The 27,519-nt window shown below is 38.8% G+C and overlaps 1 protein-coding gene across 4 annotated transcripts in view; it reads left to right on the forward strand.

Annotated features, from left to right (window-relative positions):
* Positions 1-27,519, forward strand: part of FGF14 (fibroblast growth factor 14) — a 411,580-nt gene that overhangs the window by 284,775 nt on the left and 99,286 nt on the right. For 2 of the 4 annotated variants that reach the window (XM_072853684.1, XM_072853693.1), the window contains exon 2: positions 22,241-22,351. The exons of 1 other annotated variant lie outside the window; for it this stretch is intronic. In XM_072853684.1, the coding sequence (XP_072709785.1) occupies positions 22,241-22,351 (111 nt within the window). Of the gene's footprint in view, positions 1-18,013; positions 18,030-22,240; positions 22,352-27,519 lie in introns of those variants that run through there. One more of the 4 variants, XM_072853711.1, reaches the window with a different exon arrangement.

Consider the following 27,519-nt stretch of genomic DNA (forward strand, 5'->3'; position numbering starts at 1 on the left):
TAAACTGACTTGTAAAGACAATGTAATTTTTAATTTTTTAATTATTTCTGTCCTGATACTAGTATCCATCTAGGACATAACTGGGGTTGTTTGGAGCAGTTTCTTTGAATTTAGGCTTCTTACTCATATAAGTAGTGTGATTAACTTCAGTTCCTAATTACAGTAGGAAAACCAGCCACATTTGGAGCCTGAAGTAGCAAAAAGGTTTTGCTTCTTTTCAGGTATTTTTGTTGCTTTTAATCATAGCAAGGATGACACAGGCTACTACAGACAAGACCTGATGTAGAAACAGTCTTTAACTATTTGCTATTTATTTTTATTCTGTTTACTCTATTTATATGAGATGCAGCTAGTTTTTGATTGTGTAATAGTTTATGTATATAACGGTGTTAGTTCCAGTTGATTTCCAGATAGATGTGTGCTATTACATAGGAACAATTTGAGTGTATGCTGTTTATTTTCCAAGGCAGTTCAGATCTGACACCAGAGGACTAATGGCGCAACTCTCATCCGGAGTCCAATAGATTGTGGCATACTGAGTTCTTTTTTAGGGATATGTCATAGCTGTGTAGGAGGTGAAAAAATGTTTCTTCGCTTCTGCCATAGTATCAGCAATGTCTCGCACAGTGGCTCTAATATGTTGACAGCTCGGTGAGTCCTGAATGCCTCCATTTGTTTATCGGGTTGAATTTTTATCCCTGTGAAGGCTTTTTTTTTTTTTTTTTTTAAGTAACATGAAAATTACACAGTTTTGGACTCGACTGTCTACTGCCATGGAAACAGAAAAGTGTCTTTAGGGGACAACTATTGAAATACCAGTATTTTTTTTTTTTGTCTTCTATCCCTTGTTGAGCTTTGAGAGAATGTTTTTGTGATGGATTGGACCTTGGTCTTTCTGCATACTGGATGCAATTGGGCTTTCCGCATTTTGAGTGTGTGGCTGGTTATGTTTCTTCTTCTCTCTTTTTAGGGAGGCACTGGATCAGTGTTTTTTAAACAATTGAGGCAGTTGATTAGTGAGCTAATTCTGAATATTGTTAGTCTATTTATTTACTGGTATCTAAGCTCCTATTTCAGGGGAGGATGAGAAGATTGAATAGATTTTCTTTATTGGGGTCATTCAGACTCTATATGTGGAGCAAGACAGAAATTTTCCTATTTGCATTCCTACAGGGAAGGAGAAATATGAATTTCTATAGCCCTTTGCCACCATCTTTGCCTGTAAACTTCAGCAGAGATGCTTTTGAAAGGAAACAGGATTGTTCTCCAACCATCCCAACACGCAGTTGCTCAGTCCTGCCATTCGGAGTCACAGGGATTTATGATGCCATCCTTCTGCATTGCGAATGTAAGTCTGAAGGAAGGCTAGGCATGAGGCTGTTGCTCAGTCACTACAGTAAGATCAACCTGCACTGGACCTCACCTCTTGCTCCAGTGGGAGCAGTGAAACAGCTACCACAGTGCTTTTATACTGCTTGGGAAACTATGCGTCTGCAAATTAAATTAGAAAAAACAGTAGAAGGGAGGGAAGAAGTTGTTTTGACTATCCTAGCAACAGGATGCAGCTATAGATACATAATGCATGTAGATCAGCTATGATATTAGATGTTAAGGTTGCTCTGGATATTTATGTGGCTGCTGTGGCAAGTATGTATGGTGGTGGTGTTTCTTCCACGAGCACCTGGACTCTTGAGGAGAAGGGTGTGACTCTCTGATGTAGGCGAGGCCATAGTTATCCTTGGCTGTGCTGTGACAAAGTTGAGACTGCTGGAAGGCATGTTGCCTTAGGCCCACACCTTGACACCACTCAGATCCCAAAAATAGAGCAGAAGTGGCTTGTGGTCTGCTTCATAAGCAGCTCCTAACAGAAGGACATAGCAGTGCATTGGAAACTGCTCTGGCTGCTTAAAAGCTTCGGCTTGGAAATCAGAGTAGTAGTAATACCAACAACTTATTAAACAAAGCTGTTCAGAAAATGACTGTAATGTCATCTGGGAAAAAAAGCCCGACATTTAGCATTGTGGAGTTTTTCACGGCAAAGTGTGCTGGATTTTCTATTTTGTCAGAACAGCATTTCCAGTCAAAGCCCGTTTTGGCAGGCACATCCTGACTGGGCAGTACTGTATAGCCATATTGGTAAGACACTTGATTGCCCAAGGGGGAAAAGAAAATAAACCAATTGAGCTATACCTATTTAGTTCCATCTAAAAAATTACTGTAGGTATACAAGACTTATTTAGAAAGTACCATAACATGAATTATTCAGGCTTTAACTTTGTCCTGGTTTCAGCTGGGATAGAGTTAATTTTCTTCCTAGTAGCTGGTATAGTGCTGTGTTTTGGATTTAGTATGAGAATAATGTTGATAACACACTGATGGTTTAGTTGTTGCTAAGCAGTGTTTACACTGGTCAAGGGCTTTTCAGCTTCCCCTGCTCTGCCAGGTGCACAAGAAGCTGGGAGGGGGCACAGCCAGGACAGCTGACCCCAACTGGCCAAAGGGCTATTCCATACCATATGGCGTCATGCTCAGTATAGAAACTGGGGGGAGTTGGCTGGGGGGCAGTGATTGCTGCTTGGGGACGGGCTGGGCATTGGTCAGTGGGTGGATGCATTGTGCATCACTTGTTTTGTACATTCTTTTATAATTATTATCATTATTCTAATTATTATTATTGTTGTTGTTTTCTCTTCCTCTGCTGTCCTATTAAACTGTCTTTATTTCAACCCATGGCTTTTACTTTTTTTTTCCTGATTCTCTCCCCATCCCACTGGGGTCGGGGGGAAGGGTGAGCGAGCAGCTGTGTGGTGCTTAGTTGCTGACTGGGTTTAAACTACGCCAAACTTTTATTTTATTAGTTCTGCAATGCCTCTTATCTGCCATGATCCTGCAGTTTCATGTATTAAAACACAACCAAGGGGAATAACAGTTGGTTTGTGACAACCAGCTACCTGACAGCAACTATGTAATTTCGGTTAGTAGAGTGGAGCTGGCAGCAAAGTCAGGCTTTGCTACAGGTGGAGAGACATTTAAAGATGAACAACATAGAAATGCAGCAAAACAACTCTGAACTTCAAGTCGATCCCTGTATCCCCAGTGTATTTCACTGAGTTTATTTTTCTTACAGCTTTCTGCTACTAAAATAGAGAGATAGTTGGAATTAGTTTCAGTTCTGTAAAGGGAAAATAAAATATAGCCAGGTAGTTCTGGGACTGCAAGTTTGGAACCTGCTGATGACCATAGCCAACTTTTGTACAGGTTTTGGTAAACAAAATCAGACACTATGATTAAATTTCACTAATTTTTGTATGTACAGAAGTTACATACATCTTTCAAGACTGAGATTTTAGTTTTAGCACATGAAGCTGCAGAACTTGCTCCTCATTCTGACTTCACCACTGGAACTAGCAAGCAAGGCTGTGAGAACAGCCTTTACAGCACATTCGAAGTAGCCCTGGCAGTAGTAGATACATGAACAGACTTTTGATAAGGAGAAAGTGCATTTAGCACTACGCAAAAAAGCACATTCTTGTGCATTAACTGTTAATGATTCTGATGTCCCTCTGGCCTTGTTTACATTTGTAGGTTTTAATGCTATAGTTTTAACTACAGAAACTTCAGAGCTGCTAACACTCAGGACTTTTATGAACCTGTCCTCTATACCTGCACCTGATCTCTTTCTACGCTACTGCTGAAATGGACTAGTGAGGAATGAACTGGTAAAAGTTGCTAATATATCCTTAATATGCTGCTAATTTTGGTTTTATTTGCCTAGGCCATATAGAGTGAGCTTAGTGGAATCTTACATAAGGTAACATATACAGCATTGCCTAAAATCCCGTAATCACCTGTAATGGGTTGCTTTTGTTTTTTCATCACACCTTTCCATTTCCAGACTTCTTTCATCCCTGATTTCTTCTTTCCAAACACACCTGACTGATAACAAAAGTATGCAGCATTTCATTCCTGATGTTCCTTAGTAGATGCATAAAGATCAGTGTCATGGTTTAACCCCAGCCAGCTACTAAGCCCCACCCAGCCACTTGCTCACTCCCCCCCAGTGGGATGAGGGAGAGAATTGGAAGGGTAAAAGTGAGAAAACTCGTGGATTGAGATAAAGACAGTTTAATAGGTAAAGCAAAAGCTGTGCACGCAAGCAAAGCAAAACAGGGAATTCATTCACTCCTTCCCATGGGCAGGCAGGTGTTCAGCCATCTCCAGGAAAGCAAGGCTCCATCACGTGTAATGGTTACTTGGGAAGACAAACGCCATCACTCCAAACGTCCTCCCCTTCATTCTTCTTCCCCCAGCTTTACATGCTGAGCATGACGCCATATGGTATGGAATAGCCCTTTGGTCAGTTGGGGTCAGCTGTCCCAGCTGTGTCCCCTCCCAGCTTCTTGTGCACCCTCAGCCTACTCACTGGTCGGGTGGGGTGAGAAGCAGAAAAGGCCTTGACTCTGTGTAAGCACTGCTCAGCAATAATGAAAACATCTCTCTATTACCAACACTGTCGTCAGCACAAATGCAAAACATAGCCTCATACTAGCTACTGTGAAGAAAATTAACTCTACCCCAGCCAAAACCAGCACAATCGGGTACTGCAAGGGAGGGGAAGCTGAGGGAGGATGGATAAAGCCATGCAAGCTACACAAGATGTAGTGAGGGACAGTGAAACCTGTATGCTGCATTATATATTTCCTGTAATTCATATATTTTAAAGGGAAGGTTATGTTGTTTCTACTTAGGGGGTTTTAAGGGGAAAAATAATATTCATGAGAATGTTTGTATTCTTCTATTTGAGAAACGAGGATGACCTTAGTACTAATTTTATGAATTTTTAGAGGAAGGAAGGTTATAACAAATGTATCTTTCCAAGTAATATTGCAGATACAAGGTTACTTATTTCACAGTTTTGAAAGAATAGAAATATTTTCTGCTGCAGTTAAAGACAGAGGTAGTTTTGCCTTCCCAAAGGATAAAACCATCTCTGCAAATACTTGCCTTTCTGTACCTTAAAGTAGAATAAAAAATACATCTGCCGTTAAGTTCACATTCACTTTGAATATAAGGAGAGATACCTACAGATTCATTGAACGGCTATGGCCTATTAGAAATAAATGCTGGAAGGTTTTGTTTGAATGGAAACTTTTAAAAAAACCCAACAGTGATCAAGCTGTTATTTGTCTCATAAAGAATCAGACTTGATTTAAAATATAACTAAAGTCATTCTGTTGGTGGAAGTTTTACTGGGTGCTTACTAAAATGAGTCATGTTTGGCATCCAGACAGATTTCAGTACATTGCATTGGTCTTCTAGCTTACATTCTTAGAGGAGTTGCATTATCAAATATAAGCAAACATGTCCTTCCTTCAGATACGGAGGCACAGCAACATATTAGGTTTAACATCAAGAGCTGTGTAGGTTAGAAAGTTCCAGTCATCATTATAAGGAAGAGGTAAGTATGGTACATGGTTTAGCAGAATGAGTTAAGGGTATGTTTTAACAAATTAAATAGCTGCATATATCTAAGATTTATTTTTAGCACCTCTACTGAACGTAAATTTTGTAAGGGTTTGTGCCACTTTGTGTTTTCACATAATGACAAAGGATTGATGACAGCAGTAAGTAGGCTTCACCTTTGCTGGAGAGGGTGGAACAGTGCACACGTGTGTGTGTGCTAAATTTGAGATTGTCTATTGCTTTTGTAGCAGTGGTGAAACTCTGCCCTAATGAATAAGAGCTTCTTTGGAAGACCTGGGTAATTTATTTTGTGACTTGTTCAAGTGACCTTTTGTTGTGCTACGTTCAGTAGCATTTTGCTTTGTTCTTTATGCTTGTAACTATAATTGCCTTTTTTTTTTTTTTAAATAGTGAAGCAGTTCTTTAGGACTGTATATCATCATCGGGGGAAGGAGAAAAGAATTAACCAAGTATTTTGTGGTGAGCAAGTACAGTGAAATTGTCACGTGTCTACAGTAATCCTTCTTCCTAGACAGATGAGCTACATTTTTTCTGACGTTCTGGTAGAGGTTGTTGGGACTGATATTTTGATTTTACCTGAAACTGTTTTACTGTTCTGTCAGGTTAGGCAAAATGCCAAGCTTCCATCAGAACAGGATAGTTTTGTTAAAATTTCTGTTGGAAAAGTGTCTTGAGGCTGGAGAATGTTTTTGTTAAACCTCAGGGTGTAACAAGCAGCTCTGTGGCTTAAGCACTCTCCTACCATGCGGACATTTCAAGTCTGAGTTCCTGCTCACTTTGGTTTAGAAAAAAAGCCTTTAACCTGAATCTCCAGTGGGTGCTGATTGCCAGGCTGCTAGTTATTCCTGTGTGAGTAATTCTGGTATTGTTTTTCCCTTCTTTTTAATTTTTCTTGAAGAAAGCTTTGTTCTGGGCTTTATCCTGAAAAAGTATTTCATGATGGGAACATTATTTTCTGCTTAATTCTAGCTGGAAGCTTTTTCAAAATACATTGCCGTAGTCGGATAAGAGGTGACTGATGTTTGTTACCAATGCCAGGACGTTATCAGAGGGTGTTTGGTGGTATGGAGTGATGGTAGTTGTAAGATAGTTGCAGAGCTGGAAGCTCATTCTTGGTTGATGGGGTGAGAAGAGGATTACTGCAGAGCACAGGAGAATCTGTATTTCATCAGCTGTTTTTGCATATTTGCTAGGTAGATCATCAAAACAAAAAAGATCACTTTAGCGTCTGAGAAGCATTTTCTGCTAAACAAAGACATAAACTAAATCCTCCTTGTGGTTTACTTTATGCATTTTCCCACATCCACATGCTGATTTTGGACATCAGTTGGACTAGTTGAATGCCTGTGGCACCCGTAGACTGGTGTTACCTGTACACTATGATAGGGAGCTAGATCTTTATGCAATCTGCTTGTTGCTGTTGAAGGATCTCATAAACTTGTTTTTTCAAGGGACTGCATAAGAGAGATACCAAGTAGGACAGGGAAGTAATTTCTCTTCTGGAATGCTGTGGGTGAGTGTCACAAAAGCAGAGGGTCTGTTCCCTTTCAGGTGTGTCTTTCAGGGAAGATTTAACTATTACCGTGTGTTTCCCTGGGCTTCTGAATTTAAGGTAGTCATCTTAAGTTCTTTGGAGAGAAACACAGTTACCGAGCACATTTCCCTATTCTCCCTAGTAGGAAATAATTTTCTGTTAAGGCCAGCTTTGTAAAAGTTCTGCCTTCAGGATGGCATTTCAGAGAGATTTTATATTGACTGGATTCCAATGACTCACAACATTTCTCAGAGAAGTTCCATTGCAATGATCTGTTACATCATTGATTATTTGTTGTGGTCATTTACCGTTGAATCAGAATATTTTTCTGGGATATTTTGATTCCACTGGAGTTCCAGGAAAACAAAAGTATGTTTTCCAGCCAATGAATTGGTGGCCATGGAACTTAGCTAGACTCTTGGGATGAGATTCACCTGACTGAATGAAAATTCTTGCTATGTAGACACCAAAGCTTGAGCAACTTACAGGTTCATATTTTGGCTGTCATGCAGTTAATGAAAAACATTTATTTCTAGGGTGTAATTCATGGTATCCTGAAATAGATGGCTCCAATAGCTGTGAGGGGAGCCTAGGAAGACTACATCAGATGTGTGCTCTAGAAGTCTTAATGACTCTAGTCATAGAGTCTACTCTAGAAGTAGGTTGCTTCTGGTTCTTGAGGTGCTGCATGGCAAGCCTGAGGAGAGCTGAGACCCACAATAGTACTGTGGGTCCCAAAACGAAGCTCTCTGCCTCTTGAAAGCCTCCCAGTCTCCAGTGCCTGGACAGGCAGCAGGCTGCCTGGCAGAGCTGTGAGCCTGAACCTTTGTGAGCCTGCCCTTGCACTGCGGTGGCAGCTCAGCTTCCCAGAGTCTCCAGCTCTCAGCAGAGCTGAGGAGAAAACCAGATTCTTCTGTCACAGAGAAGGTGGATTTCTAAAGAAGGAGGACTGGTTTATGGCAAAATAACTAGATTTTGAAGTCTGAAATTCGCCATCATTTACCTGCAGTTGTCTCCCTTCCACTTGTATTGATCCAAAAAATTCTGATTATCTTAATTTTAGCTCCCATCACTAACACTCATCTTCTTTTAACATGATGGGAGTACAGTAATTTCTATGGAAGAAACCTGAAGCATTTACTAAGGTTTAGTTATTTAGGAGATTTTGAGAACTTCCAACATTTTTGGGTTTTGCTGGTGTCCCAACACTATGTAAGGTAATCTTCATACTAATTTCCAATTTACTCAGCTTTAAATGTCTCAGGAGTCTAAGAAAAGTCTTAGAGCTGTTTACAGTGTACAAATACTGCCGTTAAAATGTTTTGTGACTTTTCAAAGGAAGTAATTCCACTGCGAAATTATTTATTCTCAACAACACATATCCAGTAGTTAACATGAATTGTCCAAAGCAGATTATTTTATTTGGAATTGTTTGGAAATTGTTGACAAAGGTTTTTTCTTTTTCTTTTCTTTTTTCCCCCCTCCCTTCCAGTTGCATTCATCACTAGATATTAAAGTGCTGCAGAAAGATTTTACAAGCCGTCATTCAGCTACATGGACAGAAGGCTTCTAATAAGTGATGTCTATTTGTACTGACATCTATTTATTTTATTAACAGTGGCAAGCCTTTTCCCCTTGCCTTCACTTCCCCCACTTTAAATTCTGCTATTAAAATCCTTCCATTTGCCTCAACAGTGGGATTAATACTGTCTTACACAAATAAACACACTCAATTTAATGTAAAACTCAGGGTAGTAATTGGTGTCTGACATGCTTGTAAATAGCAGTTTCTGTCTATCCAGTTGTTAATTGTGTCTTTTCCAGTCATATTAAATCCTTTTGTATAGCCTGGTAGGGGCATCTACATCCTGGACTAGGATGCAGAAAACCCCATTTCTATAACTGCTTTGGACAAAGCGTCTGTCCTCTTTGTGCTTCTGTTTTGCTGTCTGTAAAGTGAGGGTGATGCTGATCTCCTGTGTTCAGACTCTGCCTGCAAATCTGCTGGCAGCAAGGTCTTTTTGTTGTGACTTTCCAATATGAGGCCAGTGCTCATCCTCCTCCAGGAACGTGACCCAGTGCTCTGGACCAGCCCAGTCCCCTCCGAAGTGGAGCCTGACCCACACTCCTCTCCTGACTGAGACCTCTGGGCTTTGCCAACAGGGCCATTCTCACCTTCTTCGAGATGCTAGAGTCCCGGCATAACATTATTAGAGTCTACAGAATGTTGTAATCAACAGGACACATATAAAATCTTGTAGATACCACAGTTTTTTTTAACCTAGATGTAATGGAAGCAGCCTGTCTTTACTTTGAACCTGAATAATAGTTTCAATGAATAACTGTATGGCCTTTAAAATATTTATGTCAAAATATTCAAAACTAACCATGTTCGAAAAATTAAAAAATGCAAACTAGAAATACAGACACAACATGTGATGCAATTTTGGGCGGAAATTAAAAACTAACTTTGGTTTTCTTTGCATGAGAGCTGGACATCTGGAGATCTCAGGAAGCAGCCAAGGAAATTCAATAGAGGACACTTGTCCTCTCTGAGTGCATGACACTTTCCCAACGGGAAGGGTGTAGATTCTGCTCTTATGAGAATTTGAATCTGGTAGTAATACTCTGCTTCCTCAGTGTCTCTGTGTTTCCAAATAGGGAATATATCTACGATGAGGTCTTTTAGGTTTTGGGTCCTTTCACACACATCAGAACCACTCTGGTAGGTGAAACCAGAAGCTACAGAACTGATCCCATTACCTCAGGTAGAAAGGATTTGTGTGCCTCTTTGATTTAGATGGGATATTTGGTAGGACAGGGCTATTTTTAAAAGTACTTTTCTTTGCAAGCTTGTTGATTCTAAAATGCAGAACTCAAAGCAACAAAAGAGTCTTCACAGACATGTTAGTTTAACCACGTTGCTCTCTGTAGGAGGAAAAGGGGTGAACCTGGAAGCAATCTGGAGTAAGCCTTTTATTTTCAGATAGGCATTTTACAATTTTTATTACTATTATTTTTTCCAGTTTTGAAGCAAGTCTTTATTTCAAGTTGTCAGTCAATTTAATTTTAAAATTATAAAATTGCACTCATCTTTGAAATTAAATATTTACTCTTTGACTGAATTAAGTATTTAGTTTGTCAGAAAATGAAGGATTTAAACTCTGAGGTATTGATTATTTTGTTTGTTTTGGTGTGACCCAATCTTTTTTCAACTGCTGGTGGTACACTATTGCTCACTTTGGCCTACTAGAGAAGAATGGAAAAGCTTTAATCCCTTTGGTTTTGCTTTTTATTGCAAAGTTTCTTTTTCTTTTACTTTGGTAAACTACAAAAAAATTTTGTTGCTCTTGGTTCTGAAAACAAAGGCCAGCCCTCCTACTTCCAGGCAGTTGCTGGTGCTTTGGAGACTCAGATCCAAGTCCTTTTTCAGCTGCAAACATCCTGGGTGACACCATGGTTCCTTTATTCACATCATCCAACTTCAGACTTCTGTCTTCAGCATTGGGCGCCCTGAGTAGTTTATGACCGAAAGAGTGCGAATCAGGGTGCTCATCTTAGAAACCTAAAGTCATTCGGTGTAAATAGTTTCTGAGCCATGTGTATCAGTCTTTCTCGGTAAGCTGAGTTGCCACTACTTCTCTCCTTACTGTTGCGCCAAGGAAGCACCTGCTGAAAAACCCCTCTGTTGCTTTGACACTACAGTGGCAAGGGCTGTATGCTTACCTTGGGTAGGGAATGGCCAGCATCTTCAGGCCTTGTACTGAAAGCAAAGTTGTTGCTCAGCTGCTTTCCAGTGTCTTGCGCTTCCTTTGCTGTCTTGTTATGTTCCCTAGAAACAGCTGAAGCAACACTTCGGTTATAAAGCGGCAGATTTCTGGTTTGTCCGCAAAATATGCACTAAAAAAGATGGCGGGTAAGTTTTGCATCAGCGCACAGCTGGCAGTGCGTTAGTCAGGGCGATGGGCGCTTTTACCTTCTCTTTCCCCTTTCCTCCTCTTCCTTCTCTGGTAAACCCGTACTTTGCATACAGCTAAAATTAATTTCTTGGAAAAATCAAGTGCCACCCGGCCACTTGACGCGGCCACTGACACAGATTACTAAAACAGAAGAACTTAATAAAGCATAATCAAGGCCCACACCTGCCCCTCCTCTCTGTGTGTAGAAAAGGGAGTTTGGCTTGTGTGTCAAATCTGAACAATATTTATATCGCAGATTTCTGCTGTATTGAGTGTAGAAATAGACAACTACATCAAAGGCCTCTGAAAAATAAACAAGGACTTCCGCTGTAATGTGAGCTTGGTTGAAAAGGAAGTAGATTAATTTTGGACAGCTTTCTGAATTAGTAATGTCCTTTCTGGTTTGGTTTTTTTTTTTTTTCTGGCTGCACTTAGGAGCTGCAGAGGCTTGAATTTATGTCCTGATAAAAAGTAAAAGTTTTAGGTCTTTCATGCTATGCTATGTTGTTTTTGAAGTGTATGTAAACATGCACTGGAGATGTGTTACGATACTAAACCGTGCAGCATTTCACCTGCGGTATTACACGTGAAGCACTAGCAACGCCTCTGGTTACGGTATAGAGGAGCAGCCCTCAGACTGCGCATCGGACAGCCCAAGTAAGAGCACGTCAGGGTTAGAAAACGAAAACAGGACAGGCAGCGATTTTTTTTTACACCACACTGAGTCAACGCAGGGTTTTGAAGTTAGCGTGCCAGCCTGCCGACCAGCCCGCAGCCGAGGGGCGTCCGCCCGGCTGAGGCCTGCACTGCAGGCCAGCCTTGCCCCGGCCTTGGAAAGCTCAGGCCCCGGGTTGTGAAGCTAAAGAAAGCTGAAACATTCAGTTGAAGGCTGTCATTAGGACATTATTACAGAGTAAAACTTGCGCCACTTGTTGCAGCTGCTCAGTGATAGGAGCTGATAGCGGTGCTGTCACTGCCGCATCACCAGGCGCGGGCAGAAGTTGCTGTGGAAATCCTGGGGACAAATTTCCTGCTTTTCAATCTCTAATCGTTCAGCTTCAAATAACAGTTAAGTTGTCGGCATAATAAATGTGCAGGAAATGTAAGAGATTTAAAGACAGTTTAATATTAATACTCAGAAAATGTTGTAATTTTTTCTTTAGGAGCATACCTGTTGGCTCTTCTGAGTGCTGGCTCGCACAGCGGAGCCTCAGTCTTCACTGGGGCTAACAAGATACTGCTGCAGTACAAGCAAACGGATCCGGAGAATGAAATTGTTCTTGATTTCTGTTTAAGACATGCTAGTTGGATGTGTATGTTCTGTAAAGCAATTTTCTGCACAAGCTTCAAAGTAAAGGGTGGAGTGGAAACCCTGGTGTGAGAAAAGTCAGCAGCTGATAGTTGAGGATGCTTAGCAAACCAGTTTAAATTTAGTTGTGCCCATATGGCTGCATTTTTGTATTATAGGAGGGTCTCCTATCACAGCATAAGAGTGCATGAGTGGCTGTCTGGGTCAGACCATAAGTCTAGTCCAAACAGAATAGTCTGATAGGGGCTGGAGTTGAGTCCTGGGGAGGAAAGGCTCGTCCAAAGGGTTGAAAGCATTAGTGTCTCCAGGGGGTAAACAGGCCTGAAGAGCACATGATAGATGTTTTGGGTGGATAAGTAAGCTCTCTTGGGTGTAATTCATCCAGTGCATTTTTGACCTGTCCTTCAGAATGAGGGAGATCATACCTAGAGCTGCCTGTTTCTCCCCACTTCTTGAAGGAGTTCAAAATCACTAGCTCAGGGACAGATGTCCATACCTGGTCAGAGGAATGTCACTTGTTATGTCATTGGAAGACACCAACGACAGGTCTGGAATTTACCTCATTTAGTATCTTCACACACGTAATTGGGCATCTGTAATAAATTAAGAGGTGATGCCAGACTCGACAAGGAATGACGCTGGTGTAACTGTATTTGGCCAAGCAGACAGCGAAAGGAGGAGCCGTCGTCGCGGAAGTGTTGTGGCTCAGCAGACTTGAGGAATATGTTTTGGTTTCAGGGTTTTTTTGCCAGTTTTGTATTACACGTCTTGGGAGAAAATACACAGTCAGAACTGCCATGGGTCTTCGGTCTGACTCACTACTCTGCAAAATGCATGTGATTGCTGATGAAGTTGCTGGTGGCTTTGGCTCAACCTGCTGATAGACTTCTCTGTATACACCCAGAGATTATAGACTGTGTGTTATTTCCTGGTAGCTACAAGGTGGAGTTTGTAACTTCTGTTAAGTGCATAGCTAGCCTAAAGAGAATCTGAGTGTTTCTGTAAATTTGGGGAAGGAGGATATATGTGACTGATGGCATATTTGTTTAAGTTTACAAATGCTTTTTGTTGTTAAAGTTAAGAGCTGTCTTATATCCTCTTGAATGCTCAGTGTAGTTGGAGATGCACAGCTGGGAAACCATGCTGGACTGAAGAGTACAGCAGGTAGGGAGTGAAAGACAGGATGTGAGAAACAGGGCAAGGAGAGCCTGTCACCTGAACAGGTTAAAAAAAGTACAGGCGGTACATGGATAGCCAGTTCTCCATGGTGAGAGAGCTGGACTGGAGGCAAAGCAGGATGAAAATGCAGATCATGAAGTCACTGCAAATATGTACTAGATAGGATGGGAGATTTCTTATAAAACTCTTGCTTATTTTTATTTCACTTTCAGGTTATATATTTAGAAGCTATTTGTTCTGGTTTGTGTTCTAATAAAATGTAGATTGAGAGATTGAAAGCCCTTTCAGTGTTTTTGAGGTATTTTTGGGCAGGTCTCCATCAAAGCATGAACCAACTTTGAGCTCCTCCAAAACCTAGCAGACATTTGCAATCTTGTGAGACTTTATAGAATAATTCTGTTTTTTTGCAGGTGAACAGTAGGTTTAGTTCATGGTGCCAGTGAGAGGCTGGGGTAGTCTCTGCTGACTGTGTCTCCACCATATCATCACAATTGGAAGATTTACTCCTTATTAGTGAATAATCAAGTTGACCTGAACTGTTTCTGCTCATTTTCTCATAGATGCTACGAGTATAGTTCTGCTTAGTTTCTGGTTAGTAAGCTAAATATCTGGACTAAATAGCCTTTCCAAGAGAGCCAGAGTAATCTAGGTGGGTTAAATGGTTTGGTTTTATTTGGGTTTTTTGTGGTTTTGTGTGTTGTTTTTTTTTTCTCTAGGAGCATTAGGTGGCATAAAAGGAGTCTGCCACTTATAGCCACTTTTTTCTTGCTAGAGTCAGTCTCGAAGCAAGAGCAGTTCCAGAGGAGCAAGGCTGTTTGTGCTGAGGTCCCTCAAAAAGGATTTGTTGAGTGACTGCCTGTCACAGTTTTCTGTGATCTGTCCTGTATCATCAGTGTCAAAATCTAATGATTTCCTTAAAGCCCAGCTCCTGGGATCATGTAACTTCATAAGAGTTTGTTTTCTTTCTGTGTATTCCAAGTTTTCTTGGATAGCAGAGATGGGGAGAAGACAAAGAAACCCTGAAGTTGTGGCCCAAGTTAACCTCGAACTCAAAAAATAAGCAGGGAGCACCTCCAGTAAAGAGGCACGGCTTTGTCATGCCCATTATAGAAGAAATGAGTCTGTAATTCTAAATTAGAAATGGTACAGACTGTCTTCTTCACGTACAGGGGATTATTTTCTTGTCACACTGGCTGAAGATCAGTTTTCCAAGCTGCTTCTTTTAAGATTTCTGAATTGTGTTTAATACCACAGATGATGAGGCTTTGTAGCCTGTAGGCTGAACAGGACTCTCGTCTTTCTCACAGGGAGGATTTGGGGAAAACGTGATCTCAGAAAACCAAAGCAGCCATGCATTGTTTCTCTTTCTGTCTCTCCATCGCACTGCATTCTTGCTAATAAAATATACAAGTGCTTGTGTGTACAGTAGAATAAAGTATAGGAAAACATCTGCTATTTCTTCAGCGGGTCCCTGGTTAAGTAGCATTTCAGAGTAACACTTAGTTACACTGCAAAAATGAAAGAACAACTGAAATATATAGTATGATTTGCTATTTTCTGGTTCAAGTGATTCTTAATAATTCAATTCCTATAACTCATGGCGTTTCTTCGGTATATAATTTGTTTAAAAAAAAAAAAAAAAAGGCAGTAGATCCTCGATTATACTTTTTTGTTGATATTGCCTTGCTTTCATTTCTGTTGCTGTTAGAGATTTTGGAGATTAAACTGAAAATAACAACCCTTTGTGAAAGAGCAATGGAATGTTATAAAAAATAGTCAATAATTACTAATGGTACTGTATGTATAATGATATTAAAAATGATATTAAAAATTCTTTTGTAGAGCTTCCCTATGAATTAATGCCAGTGCATTCATGCTTTCCTACACAAATAAATAAGTTATTTTATTCATATTAACAGTGCAAACTTCAGCTTGTCTGATGAGACCTCTGTAATCTTGCTTTATACAGAAACAATAAAGATTGTTCCTAACTAATAACAAATATGGAAATACATTTATTTCCCTTTCACAATGGGATTATCCATTTCTCAATCACTTTTCCTTTCATCCTGGCCATGTATCTTTGGAATCCTGTATCTCCAGTAATATTACTTGTTCATGAAGAGGACTGAAAAGTAATTTGTGTTTAACAGTTCTCATTTTGCTGGGATTTTATGTCTTTGTAAACAAATGTATTGTAAGATGCAGAGACAAACCATCAGTGCACACAAATGGAAGGGAGCACATTTTACAGTTAACATAAAAACATTTGCAATACAAAGGCAAGGACAAAGGGTACGATGCTGTGCTTTCAAGAAAAGCAACCATTTTGCAGAACTCCAACCCACTTTCATAGTTTACCAAGACATTTCATAAATGCTGTGGAAGTGCCGATGACAATGACAGCGCAGGAACGTAGGAGGACTCTCTGTCTCTCTTAAATGTGCTCTCAAAGTGAGGGTCTGCGGGAGACGAGCTTGTGATGTGAGGCATGAACGGACAAAAAGTAGAGTTAAAAATAAACACTGAAGTTGAGTGCCCTGTAATCATTGTGAGGACAGAAAAATAAGTGAGCACAGAGAAACAGGCTCACAAAGCCACTGCATTTCAGAGTAAGTGCTATTATTACTTATGGGAACAGGGAATAATGGAAGCTATTGCTTTTCTGAGTTCACATTATATCCTTTTCCCCTCTGTCCTGAATAGAGCAAAACTTTCTTTTCAAAATATTTTTCTTTCAAGTTTTTTATTAAATTTTTGTTTTCTGGGGTGTGTTATGAGATATTGAAAACATTATTATTAAAATCAGAGAGCACTAGGATATAAATATCCATATTTTATAACTTCCTATTAACAATGAGAGACAGTAAAAACAACACGATCAGAAACTTTGAAACATTGAGACACTGGGTGACAGGACAATCAAAATAATAAAGAAGTTAGGAGTGTATAAAGCTTTTGAATGCAAGAGCTGTATCATAAGAACAGCTGAAGAATTTAATAATGAAGGAACATTACGGCTTTAGTTGCCTATTTAGGATTTTATCACCTTTAAATGAAGTACAAAATTCTGCATTTTGAATTCCCCATTGGCTATGTACTTGCTTTAGGAAGCTTGCTTTTGTGATTGTGTAACACGCATATCAGAGGATCCTGCACTTTTATGTGCTGGAATGACGATGCAAAACTTGCCAAAAACAAGGCAAAAGGAGTGTAATGCGATCATCTGTACTGACTGTACCTGTTAGAGTACTGTGGCAATTAAACATAAACAGTGAGCTTGAGAAGAAGACAACTTTTGGAAACTGAGAAAAGCGTTACAGCAGGAACTGAAATACTTGAAATGAGAATCCAAAAAGGAAATGTTATTTTACATGGGATTTGGTCCCTCCTTCTGGAGCCGAATTGCCTAGTGGAAAATGTTTCTAAAATACTAAGTAATACTGACACATGTTTAAAGTTTTGAATAGTATCCAGCCATTAATCTGAAGCATTGATAGGTTTCTGTGCAGAAGTCAGTGAAGGGCTGGAGGCTGCCTTGAACTGTGGTCTAGTGGATGGGGTCTAATCCCTCCCGTTGTGGGTAGTTAGTTATTATACAAAGTAGAGCGGCTTCAGCAAGAAAGACTGCAAGAATCCCAGTCCAAAACACCACACAACACTATTGTCAGGATACTCTTGTGTGAGAGGTCAGGAAAAGTGGCCTTTTCCATGTCCCAGGCCTTATGAAGTAACTGGGAGATGGGTCTGGAGTGGGTGAGACACTCTATGCTTTGCGTGGGTATTTTGCTTCCCAACTTCACAAGAAATCTGGGGCTTGCAGCTTTTGGGGGGTTTGACTTTTTTTAGTCCTAATACAGATTATAAATGTTTTTGATATTTCAAATAAAGTTTAATAGATGAGGGAGCAGATTCCTAACAAATGCTGATCATAACATCAGCGAGCAAGAAATGACAGTCAAGCCATGGTGACTATTGGAGCACCAGAAATTTAAAAAAAAAAAGATGCCTCATTTATTCTGGACCAGTGCGAGTGGTATTTTTAGTACTGAAATATCCAAAAGTAAAAACTGCAGGAGGGAAGTACAATGAATAAAGAGCAAGTGAAACGTGAAGGACCTGGAGCTACCAGTTGTTTACATGAGTTTGATGCTATGCTATCTGAGCAGGATGTACCTCTAAATATTGGCTTTCGCTTGACTCCCTGAGCAACTCATTTTGTGACAGACTGGTAATTGACTGGATAGTGTAGTTCATTCTCCATAACAATGTGAGTTGATATGAGACTAACCCACCATTAAGCATTTGCTCGTCAGTTCAAACAGGCTTTTATTTAGTACCTTTACTCAAAAGAGGGAGGAAGTAAATAATGACAAGGAAAAAAAAGCCCTCCTATGGTAAAAACTAAAAATTAAAACTCCAGTGGATGCTAAGGGATTCATTTTTCATGGTGCTAAAATACAATGGGCATATTCACTATTGTTCTTTTAGCATTGTAAATTCATTAATGTCTGAACACAAAGGTAAAATCCTTAACACCCCTATTTAATGAGTTTGTCCCCTTGTTTATTTTAAACATATAAAATTTCTAAAGAGATCTGTCCTGGCAGCCTGTGGGGATGGGGAAGGAGATGCTAAAACCATTCTGTTTGTGAACAGAAAATATTCTTAATTCAAAACATAAAGTGTCATAATTGTTCTAAAGCAAGACCTGCACTCAGCCTGTCATGAGTTAATGCCAAAGCCATTTTTGTAGCCACTATTCGAGGGAGAAGACATCTTAATTAAAGTCTGCCTTTGTTGAGGACATCAGAAAAGCTACTGACAGAGTGTGCATGCTAACTGCAATCATGCATCCTGCCGTCGCCACTGACAAGGAAAAAAAGCAATAAAAGCAGACTGCAAGTGGCTGCTGTCACGCAGGTTGCTGTGGAAGAGAGGCTTGAGAAGCTGTTGCTTTGTCCATTCAGTACAATGTCTTTGAATTTTTAGCGACAACCTCTAATAACTACAAGTCAGAATAATTCTTTCCATGGTGGGGCATTGCAGACTCGTCACGCTGAACTGTTCAACATCAGAAGTCAAGGTGCAAAATAAGATCAATAAAAATCATTAGGAGATGTTGAACTGTCCTTTGATTTTGATCCATGGTGAAGTTTGCTGGTTTGGGATTTTTTTCCCCTGAAGTCAAGGTGTTTAAAATTAAATAGAAATGTTTTTTTTCACATAATCACCTCACTGTGGTGGCTAGGACTTTAAGAGAACTAGTAGCAAAATATCTATAATAAAATCATGAGAGCGAGGAACTCTTTGGCGAGGTCGTCTACTCTCATCCTGTTTGTTTGTGTTTTATTATTTTGCTGTATTCTCTTGCCATTCCCTTTCTCTTTCATGTGGGAAGAAACAGGTGTGCGTGGGGTGTAAAGGGTAAGATTAATTGCTGGTCTGTCCACTGCAGTGGGAGTTAAAAAACATAACGTATCCAGTGCACCTGCGGACAGGCAGCATGAGTCTTCTGCTGGTGTTTCTGGGCATTGCTGGTCGCTCCTGCTTTCTAGCAGGCAGTAAAAAAAAAAAAAAAAAAAAAAGAAATGTGGTCAAGAAGGATTTGAGGAACTCATTTGTAAAGCATCTGAAGCTGAGACTGTTCCTGTAATATTATTAAGTGACAATGGGTAGATAAAATGCTATAGAAATACAGGGATGAGCAGATTTCTCTTCTCTGCTTGCTGCCCAGGTGTCTCAAAAAGGACCTGAAAGAGTCATTTATCTTTCTGCAAGGAGAAGAGATAAATTCCTTGCCTGACAGGATTGTCTGCTTCATCTTGGAGATTTACCTGGAGTCTGTATGGAGTAGTCTTTTTGACTATTGCTTATTATGACTTGCATTGAGATTAATGAGTCATTTCATACAACTCCATCACTAAATCTGGGTTGCTTTTTGGCTAAGATCAAAGAAATACCATGTCTCATTGTCCAGTTCCCCCAGTTTTTGAGCACTGTTCAGCTAAAACATTTAGTTGTTATTTACTTTGATTTGTAGATCCGAAGTGCTGTGATACATATTACCTAAATATTATGATCAAGAACTAGTAAAAAATGCATGATTAAATTACTTGTCAGGAATAAAAGTTTTAATCTTGCTATGGATAGGTAGGAACTTAAGGTATAAACAAGTTCTTAGGAGGGTGGGTAAAAATGTTTCTAATAATCCACAGGAAAAAAGTAAAAAGAAAGTTTCAGTTGCTACATTTCATGGGAAAAAAATACCTTTTTTTGCCATTTATTAGTCTACAGAGATCTACTTTGCACAACTAAAATATTAATTAGTATCACATTATTATAGTAAATTCCAGTTTTCAATGAAACATTCACGTGAAAGAGCCATGTTTTGGGGCAGTTTTGTTCAGTTCTCTGACAAATGAAACCATTAAAACTGTATACAAGTGAGATATAACACATGACTAGGATCCTCTGGTCTCATGCTATAATAGTAGTTATTTTGCTGTGTCTGGACTTTGAGTGAACAAATAAATGGGGGATTCATACCCTGTCTCATCACACAGCCTGAAATGCTAGGTGAAATGCATAGCTATCCACCAAATTACTTTCATTCAGATATAATTTTTATAGCTAGTAAAGCAGGATTAACTTTAAATAATGCTTTTGGTGAAAAAATAGACAAATGATTGTGCAATTTCTTGTTAGAAAGTAGATTTTATTTGTGAATTTAGAAAAATGAACAGAAAGAGTATGAACAACTTTGAAAGTCACTTCTAAGTTTCACATTTTTCCCTTGAAGCAGTAGATGTAAACAGCTGGTGATAGTGAGTTGACTGTACTTCCTATGATACTTCTTTGAGCTAGAAGTGACGATAAAGAATCATTTATTCATGATTCTTTGGGTGTAGAAACTGCTTTTCAAAATACTGATATTTTTCCTGTAAATACTTTTTAAAGCTCTAGATTTAATACTATTTTTAAAATATTTTTCTTTAGTCTTTTAAGATGCCATTTTAATATGTGTAAAGCAAGTATGTTTAAAATTGTCAATTTGGAAGTGCACATTGAAAGCATGCGTTGATAGGAATAGTGCCTGTGTAAAAGGAACTCACTTTTCATTTTTAAATTATGAAAATACTTTTGAGTTGCCTGATGAAGTTGATTGAGACAGTACATTCAAAGAAAATACAGTTTATTCTGTTCATAAGTTTTAAATATATTTGTTTCTGAGTATGCTTATATAGAGACAAACTTTTGCTAATGTGAAAATTCATGGAAAGCAAAATTTGCAGTTAAAAGAAAAAAAAAATTGCAATGTGCTTACATGTTGATTATCAAATGTTTAAATTATTTATTTCCATGCCTCAAAAGTGTTACAGTGTTAATATTTATAGTAACAGTTTTTATGATACTTACAGTTTAATATTGTATTTTTAATTTAGATGGGTTTATTGTTTAATATGACTTTGTAATGTGGATATTCAAGAAAAACTTAACATTTTCATAATCATTTCATGGAACTGAGCCTCTACAGAAAACTTCAGAGCATTCCACTCAGAGGCAGTTTTGTTTATTAGTGTTTATTTTCACTTCCCCTTAGGATACTCTAAGTAACCCAGCGTGATTGATTGTGAGAGCAATTATACACAAATTCAAGGAGGATTTTATAGTCTGGCCACAGGGTTGCATGGAAATAATTTCTGTCTTCCTTAAAAGTTCACCTGTTCATTTTACTACATATCTGTCTTAAAGTCTTCATGATTTTAGTTCATTATTGCAGAGCTAAGCATGATACGGCATAGATGCTTTTAATGCCAATGTCCCCACAAGTTTACGTACTGGCTGCCTGGAGTTGGGCCTAATAGTTTATGTTTAACAACATTAATACCAATATGACACAGAGGTAGTGCTGTTGATTTTTTTTAAGATGCGATGTCCTCTTCCTCAGCACTGAGCCAGTTCTGCAGCAGCTTAATTTGTGATTAGTAAGGCACCATCCTTGAGATGAATCATAAAGTTGTGTCTTGGCAGCCCCTGCTCAATTCTTGGCAATTTTTATAAATGCAGAGTATTAAACAGGGTAGCTTAACTGTTCAGCTACCTGAATTTCCTATATACTTTTAGCTTACTAAGAGTTTTTTCAGGTTTTTTCCTCTGCTGAAGGAGGGTTATGTCTTGCCCTCACTGTGGGTGTTATTCCCTGGGGGGTGAGAGAGGGCAGGTGAATTGTATGTGTTTCAAGATTGGTAAAATATTTTGGGAACTCTTTAGATGGGACTGTTACAAAATATTATACCAGATAAGTTTATCAGTTTTGGTAGAGAGTGAAAGGAGACAGACCTTTTCCTCCAAGTGTCCTTAAAACTTATGTGAAGTATAGTAAGTTACTAACATGTGTGAAATGAGTAGGGTTTTGAAAATGTTTTGTTAGTTTCTGTAAGGCTCTGTACTTGTTGATGAAGTCTAAAATTTTTTGCAGGGCTTAATCTGGTTTAAGTCTTTTGACTATGGGTGTTTGGGGTGTTCTTTTTTTCTGTTTTACCTGTGTTAATTATAATGAAGGATGTTGGAGGCAGAGAACAGGACACGCAACTGGCCTAATAATACTCTGCGGCGAGATTTTTCTCCATCTCCATCAGGACCCATCCTGTTGTAGTACTTACTTTTAAGATGGCAATGCTGCTTCACCAAACTTCCTCCTACAGTGAGAGAAGTAGGGATAACTCTTGGAAAAAGTTTTGAGGCTAGTGACAAAATATGTTTGTCTTTCAGATCCCCAGCTCAAGGGTATAGTGACCAGGTTATATTGCAGGCAAGGCTACTACTTGCAAATGCACCCCGATGGAAGTCTCGATGGAACCAAGGATGACAGCAGTAATTCTAGTAAGTGACTGCCCCAGGGGAATGTCTTAATCGCACACGCAGATTGCATCGCTCGAGTGTGTACGCGCAGACACAGTGTTAATGCCTTTGGAGGGGTTCTGAATGTGTTTTGTCGAAAGGAGGAGGGGTCTGTCCATTCGAAGCCTAATGACCGCCAGCATGGCTCGTGCATTGGCCTAAATGTATTCCCTCTGAAGGGGAAGGCGTAAGTGCTGATGGACCTCAGGGGTGAGATATTTAGGCCAACCGTTGTCTTCTGGTAATTTTATAAAAATAGCAAAATTATATTAAAAACATTTTTTATAAAAGCTATGTATTTAATATAAATCTCTTATCTTCAAATAAATAACAACAACAACAAAAAGAGATGGAAACAACAATTCCTTGAAAAATCTGATCATATAGGCCCTGATTCAGCAAAGCAAATAAGTGTATGTCTAACAATCAAAGCTAATCAAGCTTAAAACACATGCTGAAGTACCTTGCTGAACTGGGGCTAAAGATCCTACAGTCCCTATACCAGCAAGAGTTCCAATGGTTTCAAGAGAATTTCTGCCAGTGTAAGGACTGTGACAGTGGCAGTTTTCAAAAATATTCCAAACAAAAGCAGTCTTGAAAGGCCGAGTGGGTCACTGCTTTGGTACCCTTTTCCTATGATACTGCCACATATTTTCATTCAATGAGCATGTATACATTTGATAACTTCAGCTGCAAATGGTAATTAAGCGAACCTATTCTTACTCTAGAAACAGTTGATTTAAAATTTTCTGTTTAGCAGAGAACATTTGTATTTTGTTTATTTTAATGATAATGGCACATTTAAGTAACATATTTCTGTGTGATCTTGAGGTCTATTTTCAGCATTTTTAATACAAAAGATTTATCTTCTTATTATGCATATATAAATAAGCCTTTCATTTCCTCAAAAATGTTGGAATTAGGCTATAGAAATAAAGGGATGTGAGGTTTCTGCTTTACTTTGGTTAGCTTCCTGTTTTATCTGTTAATGCATGTCTGTCATTTTTAACACATTTCATCAACAGATAGCATGACCATCTTTTATTGTTCTATTTTTTTTTTTTTTAGAATGGAGAAAAATAATTGATTAATCTATGTTGATGTGTATTTCTCTGCTTGTTTTCCAAGTAGTTCCCCCCCCGCCCCGTTCCTTGTTTCTTCTCTTCCTCAGTGTGTCCATCTCTCACGCCCACTTCTGTACTGGACTAGATACTAAGACCTTGTACAGACAAGATCATTATTGCTTTTTACGGAAGCTTTGCCTGTATGAGGTCCGAGAAATGTGTCTTAGAGTGTGAATGTGTATCTTTCTTCCCCTCTCCTTCTCTCTGTGCCCATCTCTCTTGTTTTCAGCTTCAGTGAGGAGGTGTGTATGACTGCAACAATTTTAGAATGTTTTAATGTTATTTCTGGGTTGTTTTTTTTTAATCTTAGAACTCTATGGATTTTGGATCTTCGCAAAACTAGACCATAGTGCCTTACTTTCCTCTTTTCGCTGTTGTCAGCTTTACAAATCTTCCTTTTTTTGCTTACTATGTCATTTTTCCTTTCTCTCCCCTCTTCCCTGCCTTTCTGGATTTCCATCTGTCTGCCCACCTTTCTTATTCTTGTTGTTCCAAAATACAGAATGAATATTATGAATATTCTGTTATAAATATTCTGAAATATAGAACTTGTCCAAACTCAACCAAATACCAGATAGCAATATTGAGTATTTTGGATAAATACTGTTAGATAATATTGTGTTTTACTTCAACATGATTTTCAGGCTAAAACAAGTTTTTTCCATAAAGGGGGTTTTTTTCTGTCTTTAACTGGTGTGATTCATGATTTGTTTCTTCACTAGTCCAATTTTACAATATTGTTTAGTAAAGACAGTTTAGACCATGAGGATGTAAAATTAATGTGTTTGGCAGGAAAGCATACAATCTCCACCTCAAATTTCACTAGTATATATGTATCAACGCTATATTAAGAGCTGAAAAGATTGATCCACTTGGTATATTCATGAATATATGAATATGTGTCTGTTTCTTTTGTGCTGTCAGTTTTTCTCCTCAGTTCTTTTCCCTTTCCACTCCATTTCCTTCCATTTCCTTTTGAACTTTTTGTTTCCTATTGCTTTTCTTTATTGCAGCATATTTTGTTCTTCCTTTTCTCTTTTACTTTAAAACAATATTTTTCTCATGGATAGAATTCCTAACATTTTGATCTTTTATTTTGTGAGCTCCTTATCATGATAATTTCTGTCTGAGGCTTGCCGGTAAATAAGTTTTGGCAGCTGCCAGAGGGGGAAAATCCTGTTTCTGACCATGGAGCTTGCAGGCTGCCTATTTAATGTGCTCAGTGGGTGAAGGGATGGACAGATATTAGCTGTCAATAGGACAGATAGTATGCTTACCTTGATAGTGAGGATGACTTCCATTTGAAGTGTGTTTCATAAAAATGGAGGAAATACAGACTGCTGAAGGGTGTGCATCTCTGCCAGCCTTCCACCTGTCTTCTGCACTATTCACTGTCCCTGAAGCCTGTGAAAGAGTCCTCCTCATGCACTGACCATCTGAGTAGATGGGTGTCAGCGAAGCCAGAGTGAGGGAGCAGTGAGGGACAGAGAAGTGATTTCTTTTTTGTCTTCAGCGAGGAAACTGTTTGAAGCTTAGTCATGCTGCAACTTTTTGTGCTGTTGCAATTTATTCTGTGTCAAGCAGTTACAGGAGTGCTTGAAGTTAAAATTCCCTCAAGTGCATATATAATTTTGTACTCATTTTATATGTATGTCAGTAAACATAAGTTACACACTATTGGAATCACTGTGTTATAGAGAGGTAGCGCAAAGTAAGATTAAGATGTAGTCTGTTCAAATTTGAGTGGTTCTGTTCACACCCATTTTTTATTTGTCTTTAAAGCTTCTTGGTAATCTCTTTAATGTGACTTTTTGCTTCTATCTGAAGTAAAAATGAGTTTTACCAGTGTTTTCGGTCAGCTGCTATAGTGCAAGCAATTGTCCTGGCTTGCCTTAAGTTTGAGTAAAGGCTAGAGTCTGCAGAGATAGGTGGCAAGATTTTTAATGTATCACTGCACACTTGCATGAGAAAGGAAGAAAGATGTGACTGCTTGTAATTGCATCCCTGAACATACTTTCATCTGCTCATGTTGGTGGCCATGCTATTAGAACCCAACCTAAATAGACTGATGGGTTTCAGATCATTGTTGTAATTTCTTTTTATATCTTTTCCAAGTTAGTGATGTTTTGTGACAGAGTATGAATTAATGCACCTATTGGTTAATGGTGCTGAGTTTCCTTAAATCACATCACCAGACCAAGGCTGTTAGCTTAAACCATCTTGTGTGTGCAGTCTGTATTTTTTTGCCAAACTCACAGTGATATGTGGAAGGAGGCTTTATTACGCTGCTTTTCTTGTGTTAGCTGGTTTTCTCTTTTTCCTTCCTCTAATGCCTTACAGTTTCTGGTATGTTTTTGTGGCTTGCTTGTAGTAAAAGCACGAGTGACTGTGGTTAAAGCTGTAGGCTTGGTTACTGAGGTCCTACTCAGCGTAGCTGTCCCTCTCTAGCTCTAATTTTCCTGGATTTTACAGCAGTTCTCAGCATTACTTGGTGCGAATGGAACTTGCTTCAGTGTTGTCCATGGGCCTCATCATTATTAATTAGGAAAAACAAGCTACTACACAGAAATTATAAAGAAATAGGAGAGATTTCCATGTTGTGCTTGTGGTAACAAGCGTTACATTCCCCTCCTGTCCTCCCCACCCAAAATGGTTCATTTTCAGGCTTTCATCTATCTTCAAAGTTTTGTCTCATGAATGAACGGTAGGTTTAGTAGGAAGACTAATTAATTTGGGAAACAGGCAATTCTGATTCTTTAATTTCTGAGATTGAAACCCTGAATCTCTTAGCCCTATGGTTTATTTTGATTCACCTAAAGAGTGTGTCTCAGCCAACAACCACTGAAAAAACTCAACATAAATTATGATAGTTTCCTTGATAGGTGATAAACCTGACTTTAACACTGGAATGTTGCTATTTGTGCCCCTTATGAAATTAAAGTCATGTTTAAAACAGATTAAAAGAGCATTACTCATTTGTAGCCTTATTTCATAAACTGATAAATGCCTAAGTTAACTTTGATTACCCAAGCAACTTTGATTTGGCTGTGCTGTGCACATCTCTTGCTTAATTATGCAGCAATATGCTTTACTTCCTTCGTGGCGTTTGGTACCTTGGTAGAGTTGCTGTTCAAGAAATCATGCAACCATTTAACAGTCCTTTATTTTCATCTTTTAATGCATGCTCCTGATGCTCTATTTATATCTTCCAAATTGAATATGGAAGTATTAACTTATTAATGTCTTTCTAAAGTACCTACCACTATCATATTTTGGTTTTAAGATATTAATAAAATAATCTTCACAGCACCCTTGTAAGGTAAAGGAGATAATTAGACAGAAATAAAGCACATGAAGATTAAAAAACAACACCTGCAATGCTGTTAAACTTGGATTACTGAACTGAAATATTTGCAGTCTGATTTTTGCACTGTTTTTTACTGCAGTTTGTCTTCAAAGAATTACACAGGCATTTAGTCATCTATTTACATCACCTTTGGGAGTTAGGTAAGCCCGTTTCTCCCATAAGTATAATCTTAGTCAGTGTGACAGGATCAGTGGAGACCATGTTCAGCCACACTGAAAAGTACGTTTTAATGATGTCTTGTGTAACATCAGGCCGGTAGAATGGGTTTGCTCCATAAGAAATGGATGGACAGATCTCTGAATACCAACCTCCCTGAACTCATTGCCAATCTAAAAGATGTTCCAGTGGAGTCGTCATTTTTGCCTGTAGGCCTGCAGATGGAAATAAATTAAAGAAATAGTTGCCTTGATCTGATTGCAGATTTGGTGCTGTGGGAAGTTTTGTTAACTGACACCAGGGCAGTGCACACGGAGAACAGACAGCAAGTTTAAGCCTTAAGCAATTGGTCTCTAGCAAGCTTCTTAAGAAAAACAGTGATCTGTAATGGCAATTTTCTTGTAGCTACAAGTCAGTCATACCTAAATAGATTTTCACAAGGATATGGAAATATCTTAATTCAGACATTTCAGATTTCAAGTTAATAGACTGTGATGGTAGTA

This window comes from Ciconia boyciana, chromosome 1, assembly GCF_034638445.1.
Source record: "Ciconia boyciana chromosome 1, ASM3463844v1, whole genome shotgun sequence".
Classification (NCBI taxonomy): domain Eukaryota; kingdom Metazoa; phylum Chordata; class Aves; order Ciconiiformes; family Ciconiidae; genus Ciconia; species Ciconia boyciana.